Source organism: Staurois parvus, unplaced genomic scaffold (assembly GCF_062004578.1).
Source record: "Staurois parvus isolate SC_StPar_1 unplaced genomic scaffold, SC_StPar_1.0 ptg001351l, whole genome shotgun sequence".
NCBI classification, from domain to species: Eukaryota; Metazoa; Chordata; class Amphibia; order Anura; family Ranidae; genus Staurois; species Staurois parvus.
This window is the reverse complement of record NW_028319147.1, coordinates 268,768-295,732: the sequence shown is the minus strand read 5'-3', so window position 1 is coordinate 295,732 and position 26,965 is coordinate 268,768. Positions and strand designations below refer to the sequence as shown.

General features: G+C 47.4%; 1 protein-coding gene across 1 annotated transcript in view; it reads left to right on the top strand.

Moving 5' to 3' along the window:
• Positions 1-23,726, top strand: part of B4GALT3 (beta-1,4-galactosyltransferase 3) — a 36,382-nt gene extending 12,656 nt beyond the window's left edge. Inside the window, exons 2-7 of the mRNA XM_089661568.1 lie at positions 7,766-8,027; positions 9,457-9,692; positions 11,560-11,750; positions 11,924-12,046; positions 17,783-17,887; positions 21,613-23,726. Coding sequence (XP_089517694.1) covers positions 7,772-8,027; positions 9,457-9,692; positions 11,560-11,750; positions 11,924-12,046; positions 17,783-17,887; positions 21,613-22,168 — 1,467 coding nt within the window. The 5' untranslated portion in view covers positions 7,766-7,771 and the 3' untranslated portion in view covers positions 22,169-23,726. The remainder of the gene's footprint in view (positions 1-7,765; positions 8,028-9,456; positions 9,693-11,559; positions 11,751-11,923; positions 12,047-17,782; positions 17,888-21,612) is intronic.
• Positions 23,727-26,965: the final 3,239 nt, after the last annotated feature.

Here is a 26,965-nt window from a genome sequence, read left to right as displayed (position 1 = left end):
TATACAGAGTGACATCACCGCCCTCCAGATATAAGATATATTATACAGAGTGACATCACCGCTCTCCAGATATAAGATATATTATACAGAGTGACATCACCGCCCTCCAGATATAAGATATACAGTGTGACATCACCGCCCTCCAGATATAAGATATATTATACAGAGTGACATCACCGCCCTCCAGATATAAGATATATTATACAGAGTGACATCACCGCCCTCCAGATATAAGATATATTATACAGAGTGACATCACCGCCCCCCAGATATAAGATATATTATACAGAGTGACATCACCGCCCTCCGGATATAAGATATATTATACAGAGTGACATCACCGCCCTCCAGATATAAGATATATTATACAGGAGTGACATCACCGCCCTCCAGATATAAGATATATTATACAGAGTGACATCACCGCCCTCCAGATATAAGATATATTATACAGAGTGACATCACCGCCCTCCAGATATAAGATATATTATACAGGAGTGACATCACCGCCCTCCAGATATAAGATATATTATACAGAGTGACATCACCGCCCTCCAGATATAAGATATATTATACAGGAGTGACATCACCGCCCTCCAGATATAAGATATATTATACAGGAGTGACATCACCGCCCTCCGGATATAAGATATATTATACAGAGTGACATCACCGCCCTCCAGATATAAGATATATTATACAGAGTGACATCACCGCCCTCCAGATATAAGATATATTATACAGAGTGACATCACCGCCCTCCGGATATAAGATATATTATACAGGAGTGACATCACCGCCCTCCGGATATAAGATATATTATACAGAGTGACATCACCGCCCTCCAGATATAAGATATATTATACAGAGTGACATCACCGCCCTCCGGATATAAGATATATTATACAGAGTGACATCACCGCCCTCCAGATATAAGATATATTATACAGAGTGACATCACCGCCCTCCAGATATAAGATATATTATACAGGAGTGACATCACCGCCCTCCAGATATAAGATATATTATACAGGAGTGACATCACCGCCCTCCGGATATAAGATATATTATACAGAGTGACATCACCGCCCTCCAGATATAAGATATATTATACAGAGTGACATCACCGCCCTCCAGATATAAGATATATTATACAGAGTGACATCACCGCCCTCCAGATATAAGATATATTATACAGAGTGACATCACTGCCCTCCGGATATAAGATATATTATACAGAGTGACATCACCGCCCTCCGGATATAAGATATATTATACAGAGTGACATCACCGCCCTCCGGATATAAGATATATTATACAGAGTGACATCACCGCCCTCCAGATATAAGATATATTATACAGAGTGACATCACCGCCCTCCAGATATAAGTTCTCATTCTCCCATGGTCGGTGTCGGTGTCATGTGATTTGTTTTGTTTGTTCTCTTCTGTCAGATGTTTGACTTACCTGAAGGTCGTATATTATTCCTCTGACTGTCAATCTCAGGGACTGTGAGATGTGGGGTGCGCTGGCTCCCCCTGTCTCCAGAATGTAGAACTGTCACGCTCTTTCCCTTTCTGGCCTCTAACTGGACGATAACAGAAGTTCGGGAGCAGAAATCTGCAACAGATTGGACTGGCTGGGTTGGAAATTTTCAGTTGATCTCTGTAGTTTCTGATAGCAGTCACAGCCTGACTGATTCTATCTTCATTCCACAAAGTCTAATTCCCTGGGTGTCCTGTGAATTACCTGGCTTGCAGCATGTTAGGACTTCTGACTTTTCTTTGACTTTCTGAGGACGGGATGTACCATGGATGGCACTTGGACTTCATTTCCTCCACCGATTTCATGATATTTTTTTTCGTCATTCCAAGGGACATTCTTTGCTGTTCCTACCTGCCATCTTGACTTGTAGGGGACTCACCTGTTACAGGAGCCCGATGGGATTTCTGATGAAGGCAGGATCTGGGGTGCAATAGGCACAATGGGAAATCCACTCCCTTCCCTTACCCATGGTCAGTCTGGTAGGCAATACACATAGAGGGAAATTGTCTCCCTTACGTGTTGTAGGTCTTGGTTGCAATAAACCAAAGGGTCATCAAAATCCATTTCATGGCCCACAGAGGCTCAAGGTTGCTGTGTTGCATAAGCACATCCTCTTCCTTCTCTTTACCTATTGTAGGCCTGGGTTGCAACAAACTCATTCCCTTACCTCCTGCATGGTCAAGCATTCCATAAACACAGCGGGTAGTCCACTCCCTTACCCGTGGATGGCCTGGCTTGCCATAAACACGAACAGTAGTCCACTCCCTTACCTCTGAATGGTCATATTTGCCATAAACACAAAGGGTAGTCCACTTCCTTCCCCGTGGATGGCTGGGCATGCCATAAACACTTTGGGTAGTCCACTTCCTTCCCCGTGGATGGCTGGGCATGCCATAAACACTTCGGGTAGTCCACTCACTTATCCGTGGATGGTCTGGCTTGCCATAAACACAAGGGTAGTCCACTCCTTTACCCATGGATGGTCTGGCTTGCCATTAAACACAAGGGTAGTCCACTCCTTTACCCGTGGATGGTCTGGCTTGCCATAAACACGATGGGCGGTCCACTCCCTTACCTCGGGATGGTCTGGCTTGCCATATACACGATGGGCAGTCCACTCTCTTACCTCGGGATGGTCTGGCTTGCCATAAACACGATGGGCGGTCCAATCCCTTACCTCTGGATGGTCTGGCTTGCCATAAACACGATGGGCAGTCCACTCCCTTACCTCTGGATGGTTGGGCTTGCCATAAACACAAAGGGGGGTCCACTCCCTAACCTATGAGACTTCTGTGTTGCCCTAAACCCAAGGGGAAATTCAACCCCTTCTTCCACCAGTGGTGGTTTGCAATAAACAAAAAAGGGTAGTCCACTCCTTACTCTTGGTGGATCTGGCTTGCCAACAAAGCAAAGGGAAACCCTTTCCTTCCCTTACTTCCAAAGGTTCTGGGTTACAACTAACACAAAGGGAAATTCAATCCCTTTCCTCAACTTGCAGAAGGTCTTGGTTGCAATAAGTATAATTCACTCCCTTCCCTTACCTGTAGAGGTTCTGGGTTGCAGTAGGTATCAAGGGTCAGCCACTCTCTTCCCTTACCTGTGGAGGGTCTGGGTTGCAGTAGGTATCAAGGGTCAGCCACTCTCTTCCCTTACCTGTAGAGTGTCTCGGTTTCAATAGATATCAAGGGCCATCCACTCCCTTCCTTTACCTGTGGAGGGTCTGGGTTGCAATAGGTATCAAGGGTCATCCACTCCCTTCCCTTACCTGTGGAGGGTCTGGGTTGCAATAGGTATCATGGGTCATCCTTTCCCTTACCTGTGGAGGGTCTGGGTTGCAGTAGGTATCATAGGTCATCCACTCCCTTCCCTTGCCTGTAGAGGGTTTGGGTTGCAGTAGGTATCATAGGTCATCCACTCCCTTCCCTTACCTGTGGAGGGTCTGGGTTGCAGTAGGTATCATGGGTCATCCACTCCCTTCCCTTACCTATAGAGGGTCTGGGTTGCAATAGGTATCAAGGGTCATCCACTCCCTTCCCTTACCTGTGGAGGGTCTGGGTTGCAGTAGGTACCATAGGTCATCCAATCCCTTCCCTTACCTATAGAGGGTGGTCTGGGTTGTCACAAACAGAGCAATTCAATCCCCTCCCTCTACTTGCAGGAGGTTTGAGTTGCAATAAACTCCAAGGAACATCCACTTCCTTCCCTTTTGCTGTTCTGTCTATCTATAGATTTTGTTGTTTTTCCTTTTTGTTGGTGCTTTGGGCTTGGATTGATTGGTATGTGTTGCAGTTTTACAATAAATGTCACTCTTCCAGGAGGTCTAACTTTTCGGCCATTACTAATTCCTGTTGTACCGCCCCCGATTTTTACATTTGGCTTCCTCCAAACTTCGCCTCTCATTTACTCTGTCTTGCTGTGCTTTCCAGGCTTTGTTTTCTGTCATTGTCCTCTCGGAGGTGTGTAGGCCGGGCAGTCAGTAATCGGGGTGTATCAGGTATCCTGGCAGGCCAGGTGGCGGGATTCTCACATGTCGGACACGTTGCGATGGTAGAATCGGGGAGGTGCGGGTTGCTGGTCCGGTCACTGTGAAGCCCCTGTGGCCATCTAATCTCCTTCCTATGTCATTGACCACCAATGCTGTGAAGTTCCTGAACTCTTGGGGCAGAAAACCACTGATAGCGGTGCGTTTGTGTATGAGTACAGTGTCACGTCTTTCTGTGCTAAGGGACCACCTCTGGTGATCAATATCAGGGTGGGGCTTTCAATTCTGAAGATGAAATTGGAAGGGAGTGTTCCTTCTAAATATCTCAAGTCTAGCAATACATTACAATCTGCTTTAGATTTCCTGCAAACTAGGTAGTGTTTGGGTACATCGTTCCAGTAGACCCAGTCAGGGCACCTACTGGAATGATGTGTCCACTGAAGAACCTACCGGAACGATGCGTCCGCTAGAGAACCTACTGGAGCGATGCGTCCGCTGGAGAACCTACGGGAGCGATGCGTCCGCTGGAGAACCTACGGGAGCGATGCGTCCGCTGGAGAACCTACGGGAGCGATGCGTCCGCTGGAGAACCTACGGGAGCGATGCGTCCGCTGGAGAACCTACGGGAGCGATGCGTCCGCTGGAGAACCTACGGGAGCGATGCGTCCGCTGGAGAACCTACGGGAGCGATGCGTCTGCTGGAGAACCTACCGGAAGGATGCGTCAGATCTGGTAGAGAACCCACTGGAATGATGTGTCTAGAGCACCTACCGGAGCAAAGTGTCTGATCCGGCAGAGAACCTACTTATCTCTGCAGATTCAGATACATTGTTCCTATGGTGGCACACAGAGAAGACAGGGAGGTAGTGTTTGGGCACATCGTTCCCGTAGACCCAATCGGGGAGCCTACTGGAAAGATGCGTCCGGTAGAGAACCTACCGGAACTATGTGTCCGGTAGACAACCTACCAGAACGATGCGTCTGCTAGGAAACCTACCGGAACGATACGTCTGTGGTAGAGCAAAGGGTCATTCACTCCACTCCCTTCCCTTACCTGTGGAGGGTCTGGGTTGCAGTAGGTATCATTGGTCATCCACTCCCTTCCCTTACCTGTGGGGGGTCTGGGTTGCAGTAGGTACCATGGGTCATCCAATCCCTTCCCTTACCTGTGGAGGGTCTGGGTTGCAGTAGGTACCATGGGTCATCCAATCCCTTCCCTTACCTGTGGAGGGTCTGAGTTGCAGTAGGTATGATGGGTCATCCAAGCCCTTCCCTTGCCTGTAGAGGGTCTGGGTTGCAGTAGGTATGATGGGTCATCCAATCCCTTCCCTTACCTGTGGAGGGTCTGGGTTGCAGTAGGTATCAAGGGTCATCCACTCCCTTCCCTTACCTGTAGAGGGTCTGGGTTGCAGTAGGTATCATGGGTCATCCAATCCCTTACCTGTGGAGGGTCTGGGTTGCAGTAGGTATCATGGGTCATCCAATCCCTTCCCTTACCTGTGGAGGGTCTGGGTTGCAGTAGGTATCAAGGGTCATCCACTCCCTTCCCTTGCCTGTGGAGGGTCTGGGTTGCAGTAGGTATCATGGGTCATCCACTCCCTTCCCTTGCCTGTGGAGGGTCTGGGTTGCAGTAGGTATCATGGGTCATCCCTTCCCTTACCTGTGGAGGGTCTGGGTTGCAGTAGGTATCATGGGTCATCCAATCCCTTCCCTTACCTGTGGAGGGTCTGGGTTGCAGTAGGTATCATGGGTCATCCAATCCCTTCCCTTATCTGTGGAGGGTCTGGGTTGCAGTAGGTACCATGGGCATCCAATCCCTTCCCTTACCTGTAGAGGGTCTGGGTTGCTGTAGGTATCAAGGGTCATCCACTCCCTTCCCTTACCTGTGGAGGGTCTGGGTTGCCACAAACAGAGCAATTCAATCCCCTCCCTCTACTTGCAGGAGGTTTGAGTTACAATAAACTCCAAGGAACATCCACTTCCTTCCCTTTTCCCGCTCTGTCGGTCTATAGATTCTGTTGTTTCCCCTTTGTTGGTGCTTTGGGATTGGATTGATTGGTATGTTTTGTACTTTTACATTTCACTCTTCCAGGAAGTTGAACTTTCCGGCCTTTACTAATTCCCGCTGTACCGCCCCCCCCCCCCCTCCTCCAAACTTCCCCTCTTTTATTGTCTTGCTGTGCTTTCCAGGCTTTGTTTGTTTTCTGTTTTGTTATGGTCCTCTGGGAGGTGTATCAGGTATCCTGGAAGGCCAGGTGGCAGGATTCTCGCACGTCGGACAGGTTGTGATGGTAGAATCAGCGATGTGCGGGTTGCTGTAGGGGTCACTGTGAAGCCCCTGTGGCCATCTAATCTCCTTCCTATGTCATTGTATATATTCATTGTAATAAAGATGGGCAGGAGCTAGTCCCAAAGTGCGGGAAAATCAAGCCTCCTAAAAAGTGATAGTAGTTCCAGAGGGCCCAATATAAACCTAGGCAGGAGCTAGACCCAAAAGTGTGGGAAAATAAAACCTTCTGAGAAGTGATAGCTGTTCCAGAGGGGTGCACAGAAGAGGGTTTTCTGGCCCAATATAGCTGGGCAGGAGCTAGACCCAAAGTACGGGAAAATCAAGACTCTGATAGCAGTTTCAGAAGGGTGCACAGAAGAGGGTTTTCTTTGCCCAAGAAAGCTGGGCAGGAACTAGACCCAAAAGTGTGGGGAAAATAAACCCTCCTGAGAAGTGATAGCCATTCCAGTGGGGTGCACAGAAGAGGGTTTTCTGGCCCAATAAAGCTGGGCAGGAGCTAGTCCCAAAGAGCGGGAAAATCAAGCCTCCTATTGGCAGTCTCAGAGGGGTGCACAGAAGAGGGTTTCTTGACCGAATAAAACTGGACAGAAGCTAGACCCAAAAGTGCGGGAAAATCAAGCCTCCTAAGAAGTGATAGCCATTCCAGAGGGGTGAACAAAAGGGGGCTTGCTGGCCAAATAAAGCTGGGCAGGAGCTAGTCCCAAAAGTGCGGGAAAATCAAGCCTCCTAGGAAGAGATGGTAGTTCTAGAGGGGTGAACAAAAGAGGGTTACGTGGCCCAATAAAGCTGGGCAGGAGCTGATCCCAAAGAGCAGGAAAATCAAGCCTCCGATTAGCAGTTTCAGAGGGTTGCACAGAAGAGGGTTTCTTGACCCAATAAAACTGGGCAGAAGCTAGACCAAAAGTGCGAGAAAATCAAGCCTCCTAAGAAGTGATAGCCATTCCAGAGGGGTGAACAAAAGAGGGCTTGCTGGCCCACTAAAGCTGGGCAGGAGCTAGTCCCAAAGAGCGGAAAAATCAAGCCTCCTTTTAGCAGTTTCAGAGGGGTGCACAGAAGAGGGTTTCTTGGCCCAGTAAAGCTGGGCAGAAGCTAGACCCAAAAGTGCGGGAAAATCAAGCCTTCTAAGAAGTGATGAGTTCTAGAGGAGGCGTACTTAAGGTTTTCTGGGCCAAAAAGAGCAAGGCTCACTTTAGACCAGGGTGTGCACAGACACAAATGCCCCCGGGGGCTGGTTTCACATATTTGCAGCCACTCCCAACACCTTAACAGGTTCTATTTGGTGATCATACAGGCTGTGCCTTAAGAAATGGCTGCTCTTCGGGTTCTGTAGTTCTACTTCACTTTTTTCGGTGGACTATCCCTTTTTAAGAAATCATGACAGTTAAAATTTGAAAAAAAAAAAGGGGCGCATCCCTTTAAATTGTCTGTCTGTCCCCTCCCCCCCACAGGTGAAGATGATCCGCCGGGTCCTGGAGAGGCCCTGTACCCTGGCCATGCTGATTGGCTTCCAGTTTGCCTTCATGATGTACTTCTCGTTCGGCGGCCTGCGCAGCCTCGCCTCCATCTTCGGACGATCGCCGGAGCCCAGTTTCGACTACAGCCACACCCACGACGTCTACACCAACCTCACCCGAATTCAGGCCACGCTTCACCCCGGGACGCTGGAGGGCGGACTGCTGCCGTGGTGCCCGGAGAAGTCCCCGTACCTGGGTGAGTTTCAGAAATGTAACGCCTTCCGGCGCCGATAACCAACGCGGGACGATTAATGCAACCGCCAAAGATCCATCGATCGATTATTCCGTGCAGCCAGCTTTGTGACCTGACTTCTCTCTGCTGCTGATAGGTAATACGGTCTGGTCACCTCCCCGCCCCCAGCCTGTGATTGGACCGTTGAAGGAGAAGCAGCAGACTGATGAGATCAGCTTGCTGCATACAGACCCCTGTATACTGTGTGTGTGTGTGTGTGTATACAGGGGGGTGTATGTGTGTATACAGGGGGGTGTGTGTGTGTATACAGGGGTGTATGTGTGTATACAGGGGTGTATGTGTGTGTGTATACAGGGGGGTGTATGTGTGTATACAGGGGTGTATGTGTGTGTATACAGGGGTGTATGTGTGTGTATACAGGGGTGTATGTGTGTATACAGGGGGGTGTGTGTGTATACAGGGGGGTGTGTGTGTGTGTACAAGGGGGTATGTGTGTGTATACAGGGGGGTATGTGTGTGTATACAGGGGTGTATGTGTGTATACAGGGGGGTGTGTGTGTATACAGGGGGGTGTGTGTGTGTATACAGGGGGGTGTGTGTGTGTATACAGGGGTGTATGTGTGTGTGTATACAGGTGTATGTGTGTGTGTATACAGGGGTGTGTGTGTGTGTATACAGGGGGGTGTGTGTGTGTATACAGGGGGGTGTGTGCGTGTATACAGGGGGGTGTGTGCGTGTATACAGGGGGGTGTGTGCGTGTATACAGGGGGGTGTGTGCGTGTATACAGGGGTGTGTGTGTGTGTATACAGGGGTGTGTGTGTGTGTATACAGGGGGCTGTGTGTGTGTATACAGGGGGCTGTGTGTGTGTATACAGGGGGCTGTGTGTGTGTATACAGGGGGGTGTGTGTGTATACAGGGGGCTGTGTGTGTGTGTATACAGGGGGCTGTGTGTGTGTGTATACAGGGGGGTATGTGTGTGTATACAGGGGGCTGTGTGTGTGTGTATACAGGGGGCTGTGTGTGTGTGTATACAGGGGTGTGTGTGTATACAGGGGGGTATGTGTGTGTATACAGGGGGCTGTGTGTGTGTGTGTATACAGGGGGCTGTGTGTGTGTGTATACAGGGGGCTGTGTGTGTGTGTATACAGGGGGGTGTATGTGTATACAGGGGGGTGTATGTGTATACAGGGGTGTGTGTGTATACAGGGGTGTATGTGTGTGTATACAGGGGGGTGTGTGTATACAGGGGGGTGTGTGTGTGTATACAGGGGGGTGTGTGTGTGTATACAGGGGTGTGTGTGTGTGTATACAGGGGTGTGTGTGTGTATACAGGGGTGTGTGTGTGTATACAGGGGGGTGTATATATATATCGCTCACATACGCAGGAGAGAATATTTCCAGGTACTCATGGCTCCTCCTCCTTCCTGCAGTGGGTCCGATCACGGTGACGTTCAGCCAGGTGCCGATTTTCCAGCGGATACAAGAAAAGAACCGCCTGGTGGTGAGGGGAGGTATCTACCGACCGCCGAACTGTGAGTCCCGCCATCGCACGGCCGTCATCATCCCGCACCGGAACCGCGAGACCCACCTGAGACACCTCCTGTACTACCTGCACCCCTTCCTGCAGAGACAGCAGCTGCACTACGGGATCTACATCATCCACCAGGTGACTCCACCCTTCTGTGTACAGAACCATGGCCCAATTCTTACCTCCCCCCCACCATTGTGTGTACAGAACCATGGCCCAGTTCTTACCTCCCCACACCCCTTCCTTCCTTCCCTCCCCTCCACCCTTATGTGTACAGTTCTGTGGCTCAATTATCCCCCCCCCCCCAATCCATCATGTGTATAGCCCAGTTCTTGAACTGCATCCTTCACTATTATTTGTGTAGCCCCATAGCCAGCTCCTACCCCCGTCCACCAGGTGATGCCATCATCATGTGTATAGCCCTATGGCCCCGTTCTTACATCTCCTTCCCTTTGGTGCTCTCTCTCCTGTCTGCTTCCACGTTGCTCTCCACCTCTCTCCTCTTCGTTGCCCTCCACGTCTTTCCTCTTCGTTGCCCTCCACCTCTCTCCTCTTCGTTGCCCTCCACCTCTCTCCTCTTCGTTGCCCTCCACCTCTCTCCTCTTCGTTGCCCTCCACCTCTCTCCTCTTCGTTGCCCTCCACCTCTCCCCTCTTCGTTGCCCTCCACCTCTCTCCTCTTTGTTGCTCTCCACCTCTCTCCTCTTTGTTGCTCTCCACCTCTCTCCTCTTTGTTGCTCTCCACCTCTCTCCTCTTTGTTGCTCTCCACCTCTCTCCTCTTCGTTGCCCTCCACCTCTCTCTCTTTCTCTCTCCTTCTTCCTCGTTGCTCTCCATGACTCTCTCTCTTGGCCCAGCTCCTACCCCACATCCACCAGGTGATGCCCCCATTATATGTATAGTCCATGGCCCAATTCTTACCCCCCTTCTCCTCCACCATTATGTGTAGAGCTCTATGACTCAATTATTATCCCCCCTCCCCCCCAACCCACCATCATGTGTATAACCCCATGGCTCAGTTCTTGAACTGCATCCCCACTGTTATATGTGTAGCCCCATGGCCAGCAATTACCCCCATCCACCAGGTGATGCCCGATTCTTACATCTCCTTCTCTTCGTTGCTCTCCACGTCTCTCTCTTTCTCTCTCCTTCTTCCTCGTTGCCCTCCACGTCTCTCTCTTTCTCTCTCCTTCTTCCTCGTTGCTCTCCACGTCTCTCTCTTTCTCTCTCCTTCTTCCTCGTTGCTCTCCACGTCTCTCTCTTTCTCTCTCCTTCTTCCTCGTTGCCCTCCACGTCTCTCTCTTTCTCTCTCCTTCTTCCTCGTTGCTCTCCACGTCTCTCTCTTTCTCTCTCCTTCTTCCTCGTTGCTCTCCACGTCTCTCTCTTTCTCTCTCCTTCTTCCTCGTTGCCCTCCACGTCTCTCTCTTTCTCTCTCCTTCTTCCTCGTTGCTCTCCACGTCTCTCTCTTTCTCTCTCCTTCTTCCTCGTTGCTCTCCACGTCTCTGTCTTTCTTTCTTCTTCTTCGTTGCTCTCCACGTCTCTCTTTCTCTCTCCTTCTTCCTCGTTGCTCTCCACGTCTCTCTCTTTCTCTCTCCTTCTTCCTCGTTGCCCTCCACGTCTCTCTCTTTCTCTCTCCTTCTTCCTCGTTGCCCTCCACGTCTCTCTCTTTCTCTCTCCTTCTTCCTCGTTGCTCTCCACGTCTCTCTCTTTCTCTCTCCTTCTTCCTCGTTGCTCTCCACGTCTCTGTCTTTCTCTCTCCTTCTTCCTCGTTGCTCTCCACGTCTCTGTCTTTCTTTCTTCTTCTTCGTTGCTCTCCACGTCTCTCTCTTTCTCTCTCCTTCTTCCTCGTTGCTCTCCACGTCTCTGTCTTTCTTTCTTCTTCCTCGTTGCTCTCCACGTCTCTGTCTTTCTTTCTTCTTCTTCATCGCTCTCCACGTCTCTCTCTCTTTCTCTCTCCGTCTCTCTCTCTCCACATCTCTCTCCTTCCTCATCGCTCTCTGTCTCTTAGGCCGGGAACGCCACTTTTAACCGGGCGAAGCTGCTGAACGTCGGTGTGAAGGAGGCCATGCGGGACGAGGACTGGGATTGCCTTTTCCTCCATGACGTTGATCTCATTCCTGAGAACGACCACAACCTGTACGTGTGTGACCCCTGGAACCCCAAACACGCCTCGGTGGCCATGAACAAGTTCAGCTACAGGTCTGATTTCTGGGTGTCTCTCCTGTGTCTCCCCCCCCCCCCCCCCCGGCTTCTTCTGTCTCCCTTCCTCCATCTGTCATCTCCCTCCGCTCTTCCTTCTTTCTTCCTTCTTACCATCTGCTCCATCCTCAGCTTTCTTGGATTCATGTCTTCAATCTTCTCTCCATCTGCAGCCTCCCGTATCCGCAGTACTTCGGGGGGGTCTCTGCCCTCACCCCAGAACAATACATGAAGATGAATGGCTTTCCCAATGAATATTGGGGGTGGGGAGGAGAAGACGATGACATTGCAACCAGGTAAGAAGAGACCGGTCCTCTTTACTGACCCCCCCAACCCCCCCCCCCCTTGTGTCTATCCAGACTTCCTGCATCCTATTTTCATCTCTTCTGTCATTTTCTTCATGAAAAAATGTATTCTAATAAACACTATGGTGGGGTTCCCACCATCCCTGTGCTGAGTTCCCGGGTCTGTACACTTTCTGTGCCCATTATGATGGGTTCCCACCATCCCTGTGCTGAGTTCCCGGGTCTGTACGCCCGCTGTGCCCATTATGAGGGGTTCCCACCATCCCTGTGCTGAGTTCCCGGGTCTGTACCCCCGCTGTGCCCATTATGAGGGGTTCCCACCATCCCTGTGCTGAGTTCCCGGGTCTGTACGCCCGCTGTGCCCATTATGAGGGGTTCCCACCATCCCTGTGCTGAGTTCCCGGGTCTGTACGCCCGCTGTGCCCATTATGAGGGGTTCCCACCATCCCTGTGCTGAGTTCCCGGGTCTGTACGCCCGCTGTGCCCATTATGAGGGGTTCCCACCGTCCCTGTGCTGAGTTCCCGGGTCTGTACGCCTGCTGTGCCCATTATGAGGGGTTCCCACCATCCCTGTGCCATCTTTGTACACTCCCTGCTCTGTCTCCTCCAATACTTGATGCTTCCTGAATTCTGCTCTTCTATTATGTAACCATTTGATTTGTTTTTACATTTCGTTTATTTCCCGCCCTCATTCCAGGTCTCGTGTATCCATGTCTGCACTATAAGCTGCCCGTGTTCCCCGGCATCCACCCATCGGAGCTCAGACTCTCCTGCCTCCTGATTGGTTGGCTGTGGGGTAGCCCAGGCAGTTCATATTTCAGGCTGGGTGGTGCAGGAGGCGGATTGTTGGCTGTGTCTGTCTCATCTTCTCCATCTCTCTCTCTCCACGCTGTCGCATGTCGCTCCAGGATCTGCATGTTCGTCCCTCTGGCTGCCATTTTGTCTCTAACGCTCTGCGCTTTTCTCACTGTGACTCTCTTTCCTCTAAGCAGGTGACCTGAGCAGGTAGGTGACCAACCAATCGAGGGGCTTCAGATTTGTAGGGGGGCCAAACTGGAGACAGGATAAAGTTCAATCTGATTCTAGTTCACCTCCCTCCCCTCCCCCCCCCCTTATCAATGAGCAAATAACATTTTTAAATAAAGCTTTTTTTGTTTTCCTTACACACCTTTTATAATATACCCTGTGATGTCATCACTGGGTCTCTGTGCTTCTCTAAGCAATGCAGGTAGATCAAGGCTGATGGGGGAGGGGCTGTACATAGCATCCTGAAAACATAGCATCACCCTGCCTCAGTGCTCCTCTGGAGAGGCCTCATCGGTGGGAGGAGTTATGCAAATTATTAAAAATGCCCTGATAGGTGGGATGTCAGTCAAGGAATGGGCGTTCTTAAGCAGGCTGCATTTGCATAGGTGACGCCCACATGATGATGAGCTTCTGTGATTGAAAGACCTCAAATCCAATGGATGAAAGGGGCGGGGCCAGGAACAATCAGGCTGGGGAGCTAGATGATGCTTTACGCCGGCCATAGCCGAATCTTCGTCCGAAAGAATAATCGGCCGATATTCGCACCGTGAGTGATGCAATGTCGTCGGCTGATTTTCACATTTCTTTTATTGGTCATACTGGAAAATTTATGAAAAACGGCCGATTTTTCGTAAGTTTTGGTGGCAACCGAATGACCGATTTTTCGTTTCTCGGCCGATAAATGAACCATCTATGAGCTGCATTATGATGCTGGGTGTCCTCCAGCCAGGAAAGGGGGCCGAGCTCTATCTGGTTGCAACTTCTAATGCCGGCCATAGACGGGTCAAAAACCGGCCGTTTTTAAAAAAAAAAAAAAAAAATCGGTCGTTCAATAGGCCGATGTTACCACCAACGGTAAAAAAAAATGGCCGATTTTCGTCCCGTCTGCGGCCGGCATTTAATGACTTCTGTCCCTTGCAGAGAGCTCCACTATTATATTTTACATGAAAGTCTTGCAGTTGCAACAATGTATCCATTTGTATCCATTTGTATCCATTTGTATCCATTTCGGATGCAGATGTTTTTATTGGGATACAAATAGATACAATATTGCAACCGCAAGACTTTCATGTAAAATATAATAGCGGACTGGAATTCTTCTTATCCTTCTTCTTCTTCTTCTCCCTCTTCTTTTTCTCCCTCTTCTCCCTCTTCTCCTCCCTCTCCTCCTCCTTCTTCTTCTCCTTCTCCCTCTTCTCCTTCTCCCTCTTCTTTTTCTCCCTCTTCTCCTCCCTCTCCCTCTTCTTCTTCTCCTTCTCCCTCTTCTCCTCCCTCTTCTCCCTCTTCTTCTCCTTCTTCTCCCTCTTCTCCTTCTCCCTCTTCTTCTCCTTCTTCTTCTCCTTCTTCTCCTTCTCCCTCTTCTCCTTCTTCTCCCTCTTCTCCTTCTTCTTCTCCTTCTTCTCCTTCTTCTCCTTCTCCCTCTTCTCCTCCCTCTCCTTCTCCCTCTTCTCCTTCTCCTTCTCCCTCTCCTTCTCCCTCTCCTTCTCCCTCTTCTTCTTCTCCTTCTCCCTCTTCTCCTTCCCCCTCTTCTCCTTCCCCCTCTTCTCCTTCTCCCTCTTCTCCTTCCCCCTCTTCTCCTTCCCCCTCTTCTCCTTCCCCCTCTTCTCCTTCTCCCTCTCCCTCTCCCTCTTCTTCTTCTCCTTCTCCCTCTTCTCCTTCTCCCTCTTCTCCTTCTCCCTCTTCTCCTTCCCCCTCTTCTCCTTCCCCCTCTTCTCCTTCTCCCTCTTCTCCTTCCCCCTCTTCTCCTTCCCCCTCTCCCTCTCCCTCTTCTTCTTCTCCTTCTCCCTCTTCTCCTTCTCCCTCTTCTCCTTCCCCCTCTTCTCCTTCCCCCTCTTCTCCTTCCCCCTCTTCTCCTTCCCCCTCTTCTCCTTCCCCCTCTTCTCCTTCCCCCTCTTCTCCTTCCCCCTCTTCTCCTTCCCCCTCTTCTCCTTCCCCCTCTTCTCCTTCCCCCTCTTCTCCTTCCTCCCCTCCTTCTTCTTCGCCACAGCTCATGCGTAGATTTCTTTTATCGGTAAAAAGATTGGCCAATTTTTTTCCAAATTCACTAATGAAAAAAAAAGTGCCAAAACCCTGAAAAACGGCCAACCAATTAACCCATTAACGGTGCGAAAATCAGCCAATTTTTTTTTTTTTGGAAGAAAAATCGGCTGATTTTCGACCAGTCTATAGCCTGCATAATGCACATTGCGAGAAGCTCACAGTGTGCAGTCAAATCAGGGGAAGCCGTTTTCAGTCCAGGAGGGGGAGCCGGGACACCCAGAGGATGGAGGTGGGATTGAAGGAGGGATAGATAGATATGGCAGAATACAGCGAAGGAAATGTGTATTTGTTCCCCAGCTGATGCTGAATGTTCGCCCCTCACACGGAAATGATCGGTCTAACAATGGAATGTTCGCCCCTCACACAGAAATGATCGGTCTAACAATGGAATGTTCGCCCCTCACACGGAAATGATCGGTCTAACAATGGAATGTTCGCCCCTCACACAGAAATGATCGGTCTAACAATGGAATGTTCGCCCCTCACACGGAAATGATCGGTCTAACAATGGAATGTTCGCCCCTCACACGGAAATGATCGGTCTAACAATGGAATGTTCGCCCCTCACACAGAAATGATCGGTCTAACAATGGAATGTTCGCCCCTCACACGGAAATGATCGGTCTAACAATGGAATGTTCGCCCCTCACACAGAAATGATCGGTCTAACAATGGAATGTTCGGTGTAACACTGAGAGACAGAATACAACAACAAATTCAGCAGAAATGCGTCTAACAAATGATGACGGATCTGCATGTTCATGAGGGAAAGAAGGATTTGATCCCCTTCACAAAACATGATTTAGTACTTGGTGGCCAATCCCTTGTTGGCCATCACAGAGGTCAGACGTTTCCTGGAGTTGGCCCCCAGGTTCGCACACATCTCAGGAGGGATTTTGGCCCACTCCTCTTGGCAGATCCTCTCCAAGTCATTAAGGTTTGGTGGCTGACATTTGACAACTCGAACTTTCAGCTCCTCCACAGATTTTCCATCGGATGAAGGTCTGGAGACTGGCTAGGCCACTCCAGGACCTTAATGTGCTTCTTCTTGAGCCGCTCCTTTGTTGCCTTGGCCGTGTGTTTTGGGTCATTGTCATGCTGGAACACCCATCCACCAACCATTTTCAATGCCCTGGCTGAGGGAAGAAGGTTCTCACCCAAGATTTGATGGTACATTGCCCCGTCCATCGTCCCTTTAATGTGGTGCAGTTGTCCTGTCCCCTTAGCAGAAAAACACCCCCAAAGCAGAATGTTTCCACCACCATGTTTCACAGTTGGGATGGTGTTCTTGGGGTCATAGGCAGCATTCCTCCTCCTCCAAACAAGGCGAGTTGAGTTGATGCCAAACAGCTGGATTTTGGTCTCCTCTGACCACAACACTTCCCACCAGTCCTCCTCTGCATCATTCAGATGTTCAGTGGCAGACTTCAGACGGGCCTGGACATGGGCTTTCTTGAGCAGAGGGACCTTGCGGGCACTGCAGGATTTCAGTCCTTGTCGGCGTAGTGTGTTACCAATTGTTCTCTTGGTGACTGCGGTCCCAGCTGCCTGGAGATCATTGACAAGATCCTCACGTGTAGTTCTGGGATGATTCCTCACTGTTCTCATGATCATTGACACTCCACGAGGGGAGATCTTGCATGGTGCACCAGACCTAGGGAGACTGACACTTGTTTTGTGTTTCTTCCATTTGTGAATGATTGCACCAACTGTTGTCACCTTCTCACCAAGCTGCTTGGCCATAGTTTGGTAGCCCAGTCCAGCCTTGTGTAGGTCTACCATCTTGTCCCTGACATCCTTGGACAGCTCTTTGGTCTTTGCCATGGTGGAGAGTTTGGAATCTGATGGTTTGATTGCTCCTGTGGACAGGTGTCTTTTATACAGGTAACACAATGAGATTAGCAGCACTCCCTTTAAGAGACTGCTTCTAATCTCAGCTTGTTACCTGTATGAGAGACACCTGGGAGCCAGAAATCCTGCTGAATGATAGGGGATCAAATCCTTCTTTCCCTCATGAACATGCAGATCAGTCATCATTTGTTAGACGCATTTCTGCTGAATTTGTTGTTGTATTCTGTCTCTGTGTTACACCGAACATTCCATTGATAGACCGATCATTTCTGTGTGAGGGGCGAACATTCCATTGTTAGACCGATCGTTTCTGTGTGAGGGGCGAACATTCCATTGTTAGACCGATCATTTCTGTGTGAGGGGCGAACATTCCATTGTTAGACCGATCGTTTCTGTGTGAGGGGTGAACATTCCATTGTTAGACCGATCATTTCTGTGTGAGAGGCGAACATTCAGCATCAGCTGGGGAGTGAATACACATTTCCTTCACTGTATAATATATATATATTTTTGTTTTTAATATGTTGCTCTGTTAGGCAGTTCTATATTTCTGAGTGTTTTTGATTTTGTTCATTCCCTATAATAAGCAGTTAGCCGTTTTATGTGCATTTTTATGTAGGACGGAGTATGAACTTGTCTCTAAAGGAGCAGCCTAGGAATTCCAAGCCGCTGAGTATGTGATTATTACCAGAGCGGTCTGTCTTGTCCCCTCCCAGGAGATTCTATGATACAATATCCTGTATGACCTTCCCTGACCTCCCAGGCCTTGTATTCCCGCCACTAACCCCGTGTCACTCTGCGCTTCCTCAGGGTCCGGCTGGCCGGGATGAAGATTGCTCGCCCGCCTGTATCGGTCGGACATTACAAGATGGTGAAGCATAAGGGGGACCGAGGGAACGAAGAAAACCCACACAGGTGAGGGGTCAGCAGGTATTTGGAGAGGTGGGGGAGCTAAGAAAAAAAAGTTATGTAAGAAAATTATTATATATATTATACTTTTAATATTTAATTGAAATATTTAATAATTTTTCTATAAATATATAAATATATATATATATATATATACATACATACACACACACGTGTGAGATATAGACAGATAGATCTAGCACACGTATGTATGTGTGTGTGTGTGTATATATATATAATAGAAACATTATAAATTATCCACATAGAAAAATTAAGTATTAAAAATATATGTTTTTAATATTTAATTTCTCTATTTAGATATTTTATAACTTTTGTAGAATTTAAAAAGAAAAAAATGTGTGTGTGTATATGTATGTATATATATATATATATATATATATATATATATATATATATATATATATATATGTATGTGTGTGTGTATACAGTTGCAAGAAAAAGTATGTGAACCCCTTGGGATTACGAGGAGTTTTGCATGAATTGGGCATAAAATGTGCTCTGAACGTCATCTAAGTCACAACAATAGAAGAACACAGTCTGCTGAACATAATACTACACAAACATTAGATGTTGCCATGGTTTAATTGCACATAACATGTAAACATTCACAGTGCAGGGAGGAAAAAGTATGTGAGGCCCTAGCTTAATGACTTCTCCCAGAGCTAATTGGAGCCAGGAGTGAGCCAACCTTGACTCCAATCAGTGTGATGATATTGGATGTGTTGCTGACAGCTGTCCTGCCCTTAAAAAACACACACCTGTTTTGGGTTTACTGGTTTCAAGAAGCACTGTCTGATGTGAACCATGCCTCGCAGAAAAGAGCTCTCAGAAGACCTACGATCAAGAATTTTTGACTTGCATGAAGCTGGAATGGGTTACAAAAGTATCTCCAAAGCCTTGATGTTCCTGTGTCCACGGTAAGACAGACTGTCTACAAATGGAGAAAGTTTAGCACTGTTGCTACTCTCCCTAGGCGTGGTCGTCCTGTAAAAATGACTGCAAGAGCACAGCGCAGAATGCTGCATGAGATAAAGAAGAATCCCAGAGTGTCAGCTAAAGACCTACAGAAATCTCTGGCACATGCTAACATTTTTGTTGACACATCTACAATAAGGAAAACATGAAACAAGAATGGAGTACATGGGAGGACACCACGGAGGAAGCCATCGCTGTCCAAAAAGAAGATTGCAGCACGTTTGAAGTTTGCAGAAGAGCACCTGGATGTTCCACAGCACTACTGGCAAAATATACTGTGGACAGATGACACCAAGATTGAGTTGTTTGGGAAGAACACACAACACTATGTGTGGAGAAAAAAAGGCACAGCACACCAACATCAAAACCTCATCCCCACTGTGAAACATGGCGGAGGGAGCATCATGGTTTGGGGCTGCTTTGCTGCCTCAGGGCCTGGACGGATTGTTGTCATTGATGGGAAAATGAATTCCAGAGTTTATCAAGACATTTTGCAGGAAAACGTACGACCATCTGTCCGCCAACTGAAGCTCCGCAGAGGATGGGTGATGCAACAGGACAATGACCCAAAGCATACAAGTCATTCAACAAAACAATGGCTGCAACAGCACAGAATACGCCTTCTGGAGTGGCCCAGTCAGAGTCCTGACCTCGACCCAATTGAAATGCTGTGGCATGACCTTAAGAGAGCGATTCACACCAGACATCCCAAGAATATTGCTACACTGAAACAGTTTTGTGAAGAGGAGTGGTCCAAAATGACTCCAGATCATTGTGCAGGTCTGATCTGCAACTACAGGAAACGTTTGGTTGAGGTTATTGCTGCCAAAGGAGGGTCAACCAGTTATTAAGTCCAAAGGTTCACATACTTTTTCCTCCCTGCACTGTGAATGTTTACATGTTATGTGCAATTAAACCATGTCAACATCTAATGTTTGTGTAGTATTATGTTCAGCAGACTGTGTTCTTCTATTGTTGTGACTTAGATGAAGTTCAGAGCACATTTTATGCCCAATTCATGCAAAACTCCACGTAATCCCAAGGGGTTCACATACTTTTTCTTGCAACTGTATATATGTATATATATATATATATATATATATATATATATATATATATATATATATATATATTTATAGAATTTTTTTTTTTTAATTCTACAAAAATTATCTAATGAGAAAAATTAAATATTAAAAACATATATATATTTTTAATAATTAATTTTTCTATTTAGATAATTTATAATGTTTCTATAATATATACATACACACACGTATGTGTGCTAGATCTATCTGTCTATATCACACATATATATATTTATTTATTATAGAAAAATTATATATATATAGATATATAGACACGTATGTATGTGTGCTAGATCTATCTATATCACATACACACGTGTGTGTGTGTGTGTGTATATATATTTATTATAGAAAAATTTATAAAATCTTTAAATAGAAAAATTAAATATTAACAAAGTATATTTATATTTAATTATATGTATCATTTTTAAAATATTTTTCTTCATCACATTTTTTTTTTTTTTTTTTTAAATATAATACACACCCGCATGATTAATGATTTCCTGCACATCCAAAAAATAACACCTAGTCATCACTGAGCAGCCCAGAGGATTATGGGATGTAAAGGCTACAGATCAGGTGCAGCAGATTAGGGAATTTAGGATAATCTTTCTTCCAGGAACCATAAAGTTGAATGAGACGTGGCCGATAACTTTCATATTTCTTCAAATGCGTTATTCAATGACACCGCGCTGGGATGAAGTATTTATTGAATGTAATTAAGTGCACTATAAACCTGAATTGTGAGTTCCATTTATTCTTCCAAACTGTACAACAGTGACACCTCCTGGATATAGACAGGAACTACAGCGTCTGAAATAAAAGTGAATTATTTGCATAATTGACTCTAACCCCCCCCCCCCCCCCCCCCCCCCCCCCCGCACACACACACACACATCCCAGTCCCATCAGTCTCTGTACCAGAGGAGCTTACACTCTGATGTGACTGTGGGGGAGGGGACGTTAGAGCGTAAGCTCCTCTGGTACAGAGACTGATGGGACTGTGGGGGAGGGGACATTATAGCGTAAGCTCCTCTGCTATAGAGACTGATGGGACTGTGGGGGAGGGGACATTATAGCGTAAGCTCCTCTGGTATAGAGACTGATGGGACTGTGGGGGAGGGGACAATAGAGCGTAAGCTCCTCTGGTATAGAGACTGATGGGACTGTGGGGGAGGGGACATTATAGCGTAAGCTCCTCTGGTATAGAGACTGATGGGACTGTGGGGGAGGGGACATTAGAGCGTAAGCTCCTCTGGTACAGAGACTGATGGGACTGTGGGGGAGGGGACATTAGAGCGTAAGCTCCTCTGGTACAGAGACTGATGGGACTGCAGGGGAGGGGACATTAGAGCGTAAGCTCCTCTGGTACAGACTGATGGGACTGTGGGGGAGGGGACATTAGAGTGTAAGCTCCTCTGCTATAGAGACTGATGGGACTGTGGGGGAGGGGACATTAGAGCGTAAGCTCCTCTGGTACACACACTCTTCGAGTTGGGGGATAAATCTCCATGTGTGTGTGGCTATAGGGGGAGGGGAGGGGGGATGTCACCATAATTATCTCTCAATAGGCTGCCATTTTTCTGGAATCATAATGGGGGTTGTATGATCCGATAAGCGCCTGACCTGTGCCGCCATTTTGTTCCCCAGGTTTGACTTGCTGATCCGAACCCAACGGATGTGGACTCAGGATGGTATGAATTCTCTAACCTACACGCTGCTGTCCAAAGACCTGCAGCCCCTCTACACCAACATCACTGTGGACATCGGGGCGGACCCCAGGTCACAGAAGCCATTGCGGATGCGCGGTCCCACTCCTCCACCGTCTCAGCCTCAAAGCAACGTGACCACCAACGGGTCCACCAGAGGGAAGCTCACTGTGGTTGTCCAGTCATCCCTCAACTCCTCCATCGCTCTGGACAACGCCAAGAAGGTAACCCCCGCCATCTTAAACGATCCAAAAAGACTTAAGCGGGAAGACAAGGGTCCTGGAGCCACCGTCAAGCCAAGCAAAACGGAGGAGGAGGAGGTCCATGATGCCGATAGTCCCATCATTTCACATCTACTGCAACAGGCCCCTAAAAAGAGAATGCCCCGGAGCGTCAAACTAGACCCACCGGAAGCCGAGAGGCCGCTGAACCAAACTTCTCTAAGGAGGCCTCCGACGCTCGAGAGGCAAGCCAAAAAGGATCCCAAGCAACTTTGAGAATGGTTTACTACTGGTTGCTGGCAACTTGAGTGAAGACCAGCTCGGATGGTGCTTCTTTTTCTTGGCGTGGATAGGTTAAGCCAAGGAAATAGTGACCACCTTTTTCCAGTGTCTTCAAGAAGCGTCCGGTCTTGGGAACTGTGCTGTCTGAACGACGTGAGGACTTGGGTCAAGGTCTGATTTTTTTATTTTTTTTAAGACCTTCTCGTAGAGTCCCAGTCTGTTTCAGAGCCTTGGACCTGCAAGAAAGCTGGTTGAGATGCCTCCTGATGGGCTGAAGCTCCTCTTGCCTCAGAGAAGATCACACACTCCTTTTTTTGTTTTTGTTTTGTGCAAGGAAATTCAGGTTTCACTGTGAAAATGGCCAATGACTGAACCCGCTGCCTTGTAACACCACCCTACACCCCCCCCCCCCCCCCGGTGGTACTGCCTCCTAAACAGCAGGGGGTGGTGTTGTACATACAATGTAAGGCAAACCTGTTGGGACAGAAATGTGGAAGCCGGCGGGTTTATTGGATAACTGGAATGCTGGGGCTCTGGGTTCCACATCTAAAGTATCCAATTGGTTTTTGAGTTTTTTTTGTTTTTTTTTGGATTGTCCGCTGAAGCAGTTTATTGGACGTACAGATGGAACACTTAACGCGTTTCGGCAGGTTTCATACGCTTTTGTCGTAAAATGAACGGGGGAAGATCTATTTCAAAGGTTAGTATCCTGCTCTTGAGATCAGGTCCACCAAACCCCAACTGCAGGATACTTAGATTCCACCGCTCCGATGAAGGGGGTCTTCTAGAACCGCCGAAACGCGTCGAGTATGCAACCTGTGAACCATTTTTGGTGCTTTTCTTCCTGCTCTATAAAAACGTCCTCTTTGATGGTCATTGGTTGACTTCATGGATGACCTCATCAAAAAAAAAAAAAAAAAAAAAATCGTAGCCGCCAACTTCCGTATTTCTATCCCGAGCGGTTTCCTTTTTTTCGAGCTGTATATAAAGTGTAGACATAACTATATATATTTTAAAGAAAAAAAAAACAAAGTGTAATTTAATTGCTCCGTGCTGTGCGCTGGGTGTGTCCTTTCTCAGGCTGCTACGTCTTTTAAAAACGGTGAGGAAAAAAAGAAAAAACAAATTTCGCCAAAATCTTTTTTGTGTGTGGTACAGGTTTTGGGAAAAAAAAAAAAAAAAAAAAAACTTTGAAAATGTGAGCGAGCAAGACAGTATTTACAATTCCGACAACTCCAAGTGTTTCAATGTATCCATATTTCTGAGTGGATAAACTGCCTCTTTGTGCTAGCTTGTCCTTTTTTTTTTTATTTTTTTTTATTTATTTGGCTGATTTTTGGTGTATCACACAAAGCACTGGAATGGACTACGACTTAATATTTAATTTATGAAAGATTGTAACAAAATGAGATTTTATTATTTTTTTTTTTCTTAAAGAACAAGCGAGGACCCCCTTGCTGGACTGGGTCTTCGATGGTGCGATTTACGCGGTGCCCTGCCTCAGGGTCTCCACGTTTCTTGACGTTTATTTCATTAAATTATAAAATTTAAATTTTTTTTGGGTTGATTTTATTTCGGTGAGTTTGTTTGTCTGAATTGAAAGAAACCAAAACCTTGGATTGCGTGGGAGAAAGGTCAGAGGCTTTTTTGCTCTAATATTATATTATATATTTTTTTTTTTAAGTGCTGAGCACTGGGGTGTATTTAGTGAACATCCTGAGGAGCACTGGGGTGTATTTAGTGAACATCCTGAGGAGCACTGGGGTGTATTTAGTAAATATCCTGAGGAGCACTGGGGTGTATTTAGTAAATATCCTGAGGAGCACTGGGGTGTATTTAGTGAATATCCTGAGGAGCACTGGGGTGTATTTAGTGAACATCCTGAGGAGCACTGGGGTGTATTTAGTAAATATCCTGAGGAGCACTGGGGTGTATTTAGTGAACATCCTGAGGAGCACTGGGGTGTATTTAGTGAACATCCTGAGGAGCACTGGGGTGTATTTAGTGAACATCCTGAGGAGCACTGGGGTGTATTTAGTGAACATCCTGAGGAGCACTGGGGTGTATTTAGTAAATATCCTGAGGAGCACTGGGGTGTATTTAGTGAACATCCTGAGGAGCACTGGGGTGTATTTAGTGAACATCCTGAGGAGCACTGGGGTGTATTTAGTAAATATCCTGAGGAGCACTGGCGTGTATTTAGTGAACATCCTGAGGAGCACTGGCGTGTATTTAGTGAACATCCTGAGGAGCACTGGGGTGTATTTAGTAAATGTCCTGAAGAGAAAGGTGTGAGGACCCCTGTCAGGCTTTTTTGCTCCAATTTCTTTTTTTCTAGGTGGAGACTCACTGGGGTGTATTTAGTAAGTGTTCTGGGGAGCACTGGGGTGTATTTAGTGAACATCCTGAGGAGCACTGGGGTGTATTTAGTGAACATCCTAAGGAGCACTGGGGTGTATTTAGTAAATATCCTGAGGAGCACTGGGGTGTATTTAGTGAACATCCTGAGGAGCACTGGGGTGTATTTAGTAAATGTCCTGAAGAGAAAGGTGTGAGGACCCCTGTCAGGCTTTTTTGCTCCAATTTCTTTTTTTCTAGGTGGAGACTCACTGGGGTGTATTTAGTAAGCGTTCTGGGGAGCACTGGGGTGTATTTAGTGAACATCCTGAGGAGCACTGGGGTGTATTTAGTAAATGTCCTGAAGAGAAAGGTGTGAGGACCCGTCAGGCTTTTTTGCTCCAATTTCTTTTTTTCCAAGTGGAGACTCACTGGGATGTATTTAGTAAGCGTCCTGGGGAGCACTGGGGTGTATTTAGCAAATGTCCTGAGGAGAAAGGTGAGACAACTCCTGTCCAGATTTTTTTGCTCCTAATTTATTTATTTTTTTAAAGTGAGGAGATGCACTGGGGTGTATTTAGTAAACGTCCCAGGGAGAACTGGGGTGTATTTATTTAGTAAATGTCCCGGGGAGCACTGGGGTGTATTTAGTAAACGTCCCAAGGAGCACTAGTGTGTATTTTTAGTAAGTGTCCTGAGGAGAAAGTGAGAGGACCCCTGTCAGGCTTTTTTGCTCCAAATTTTTTTTTTTTTAAGGGAGGAGATGCACTGGGGTGTATTTAGTAAATGTCCTTGGGAGCACTGGGGTGTATTTAGTAAATATCCTGAGGAGCACTGGGGTGTATTTAGTAAATATCCTGAGGAGCACTGGGGTGTATTTAGTGAATATCCTGAGGAGCACTGGGGTGTATTTAGTGAACATCCTGAGGAGCACTGGGGTGTATTTAGTGAACATCCTGAGGAGCACTGGGGTGTATTTAGTAAATATCCTGAGGAGCACTGGGGTGTATTTAGTAAGCATCCTGAGGAGCACTGGGGTGTATTTAGTAAGCGTTCTGGGGAGCACTGGGGTGTATTTAGTGAACATCCTGAGGAGCACTGGGGTGTATTTAGTGAACATCCTAAGGAGCACTGGGGTGTATTTAGTAAATATCCTGAGGAGCACTGGGGTGTATTTAGTGAACATCCTGAGGAGCACTGGGGTGTATTTAGTGAACATCCTGAGGAGCACTGGGGTGTATTTAGTAGATGTCCTGAAGAGAAAGGTGTGAGGACCCCTGTCAGGCTTTTTTGCTCCAATTTCTTTTTTTCCAAGTGGAGACTCACTGGGATGTATTTAGTAAGCGTCCTGGGGAGCACTGGGGTGTATTTAGCAAATGTCCTGAGGAGAAAGGTGAGACAACTCCTGTCCAGATTTTTTTGCTCCTAATTTATTTATTTTTTTAAAGTGAGGAGATGCACTGGGGTGTATTTAGTAAACGTCCCAGGGAGCACTGGGGTGTATTTATTTAGTAAATGTCCCGGGGAGCACTGGGGTGTATTTAGTAAACGTCCCAAGGAGCACTAGTGTGTATTTTTAGTAAGTGTCCTGAGGAGAAAGTGAGAGGACCCCTGTCAGGCTTTTTTGCTCCAAATTTTTTTTTTTTTAAGGGAGGAGATGCACTGGGGTGTATTTAGTAAATGTCCTTGGGAGCACTGGGGTGTATTTAGTAAATGTCCTTGGGAGCACTGGGGTGTATTTAGTAAACGTCCCGGGGAGCACTGGGGTGTATTTAGTAAACGTCCCGAGGAGCATTGGGGTGTATTTAGTAAACGTCCAGGCAAAGCAAGGAGCACTTGGTGTATAAAAGCTCGTAGATGTTTGTATTGGAGTCATGGAGCGGCTCCGAGGAGTGCTCCGGAGAACCTACAAGAATAGAAATGCCTCTCCTATCCTAACAGCTCTGATTTGGGTTTCTTTTACAAAGGAAAAGGGCCACCGTGTTTCAGGAGGTTGTAAAAGTCTCCCTTCATCAGGGCTGCAAAGAATCGGAGGACTGAAATTTAGCCCAGACGATATCAGCTGCGTGGACCCCTTCATACTAATAGGTCCATCTGCAGACTCGTGTCTCAGTTGAGTAGTCCGGTCCAATTTCAGTCTCCAGCCCTGAAGAAGAGAAACTTTAACCCCAAAAACAAAGATTTTTTAACTCAAATTCTGGACTTTTAGAGGCGGAGCATTTGGAATTTGAAACCTTCACACCGACGAATGAGCCCAACACCGAGGACATGCATGAACCCGTTCCCGGCCATTAGCTGCAGGTGGCATCTCCCTTTTGAAAGCATGGGGAGGGTGTTGGCTCTTGCGGCCAATCGCATGCAATTGCTCATGGAGCGATCGGCCCCGATGCAGACGGCCTGCGTTTTCAGGGCTCCGTTGCTTTCTTGCCACTCATCCTCAGGAACCTCGCTGGG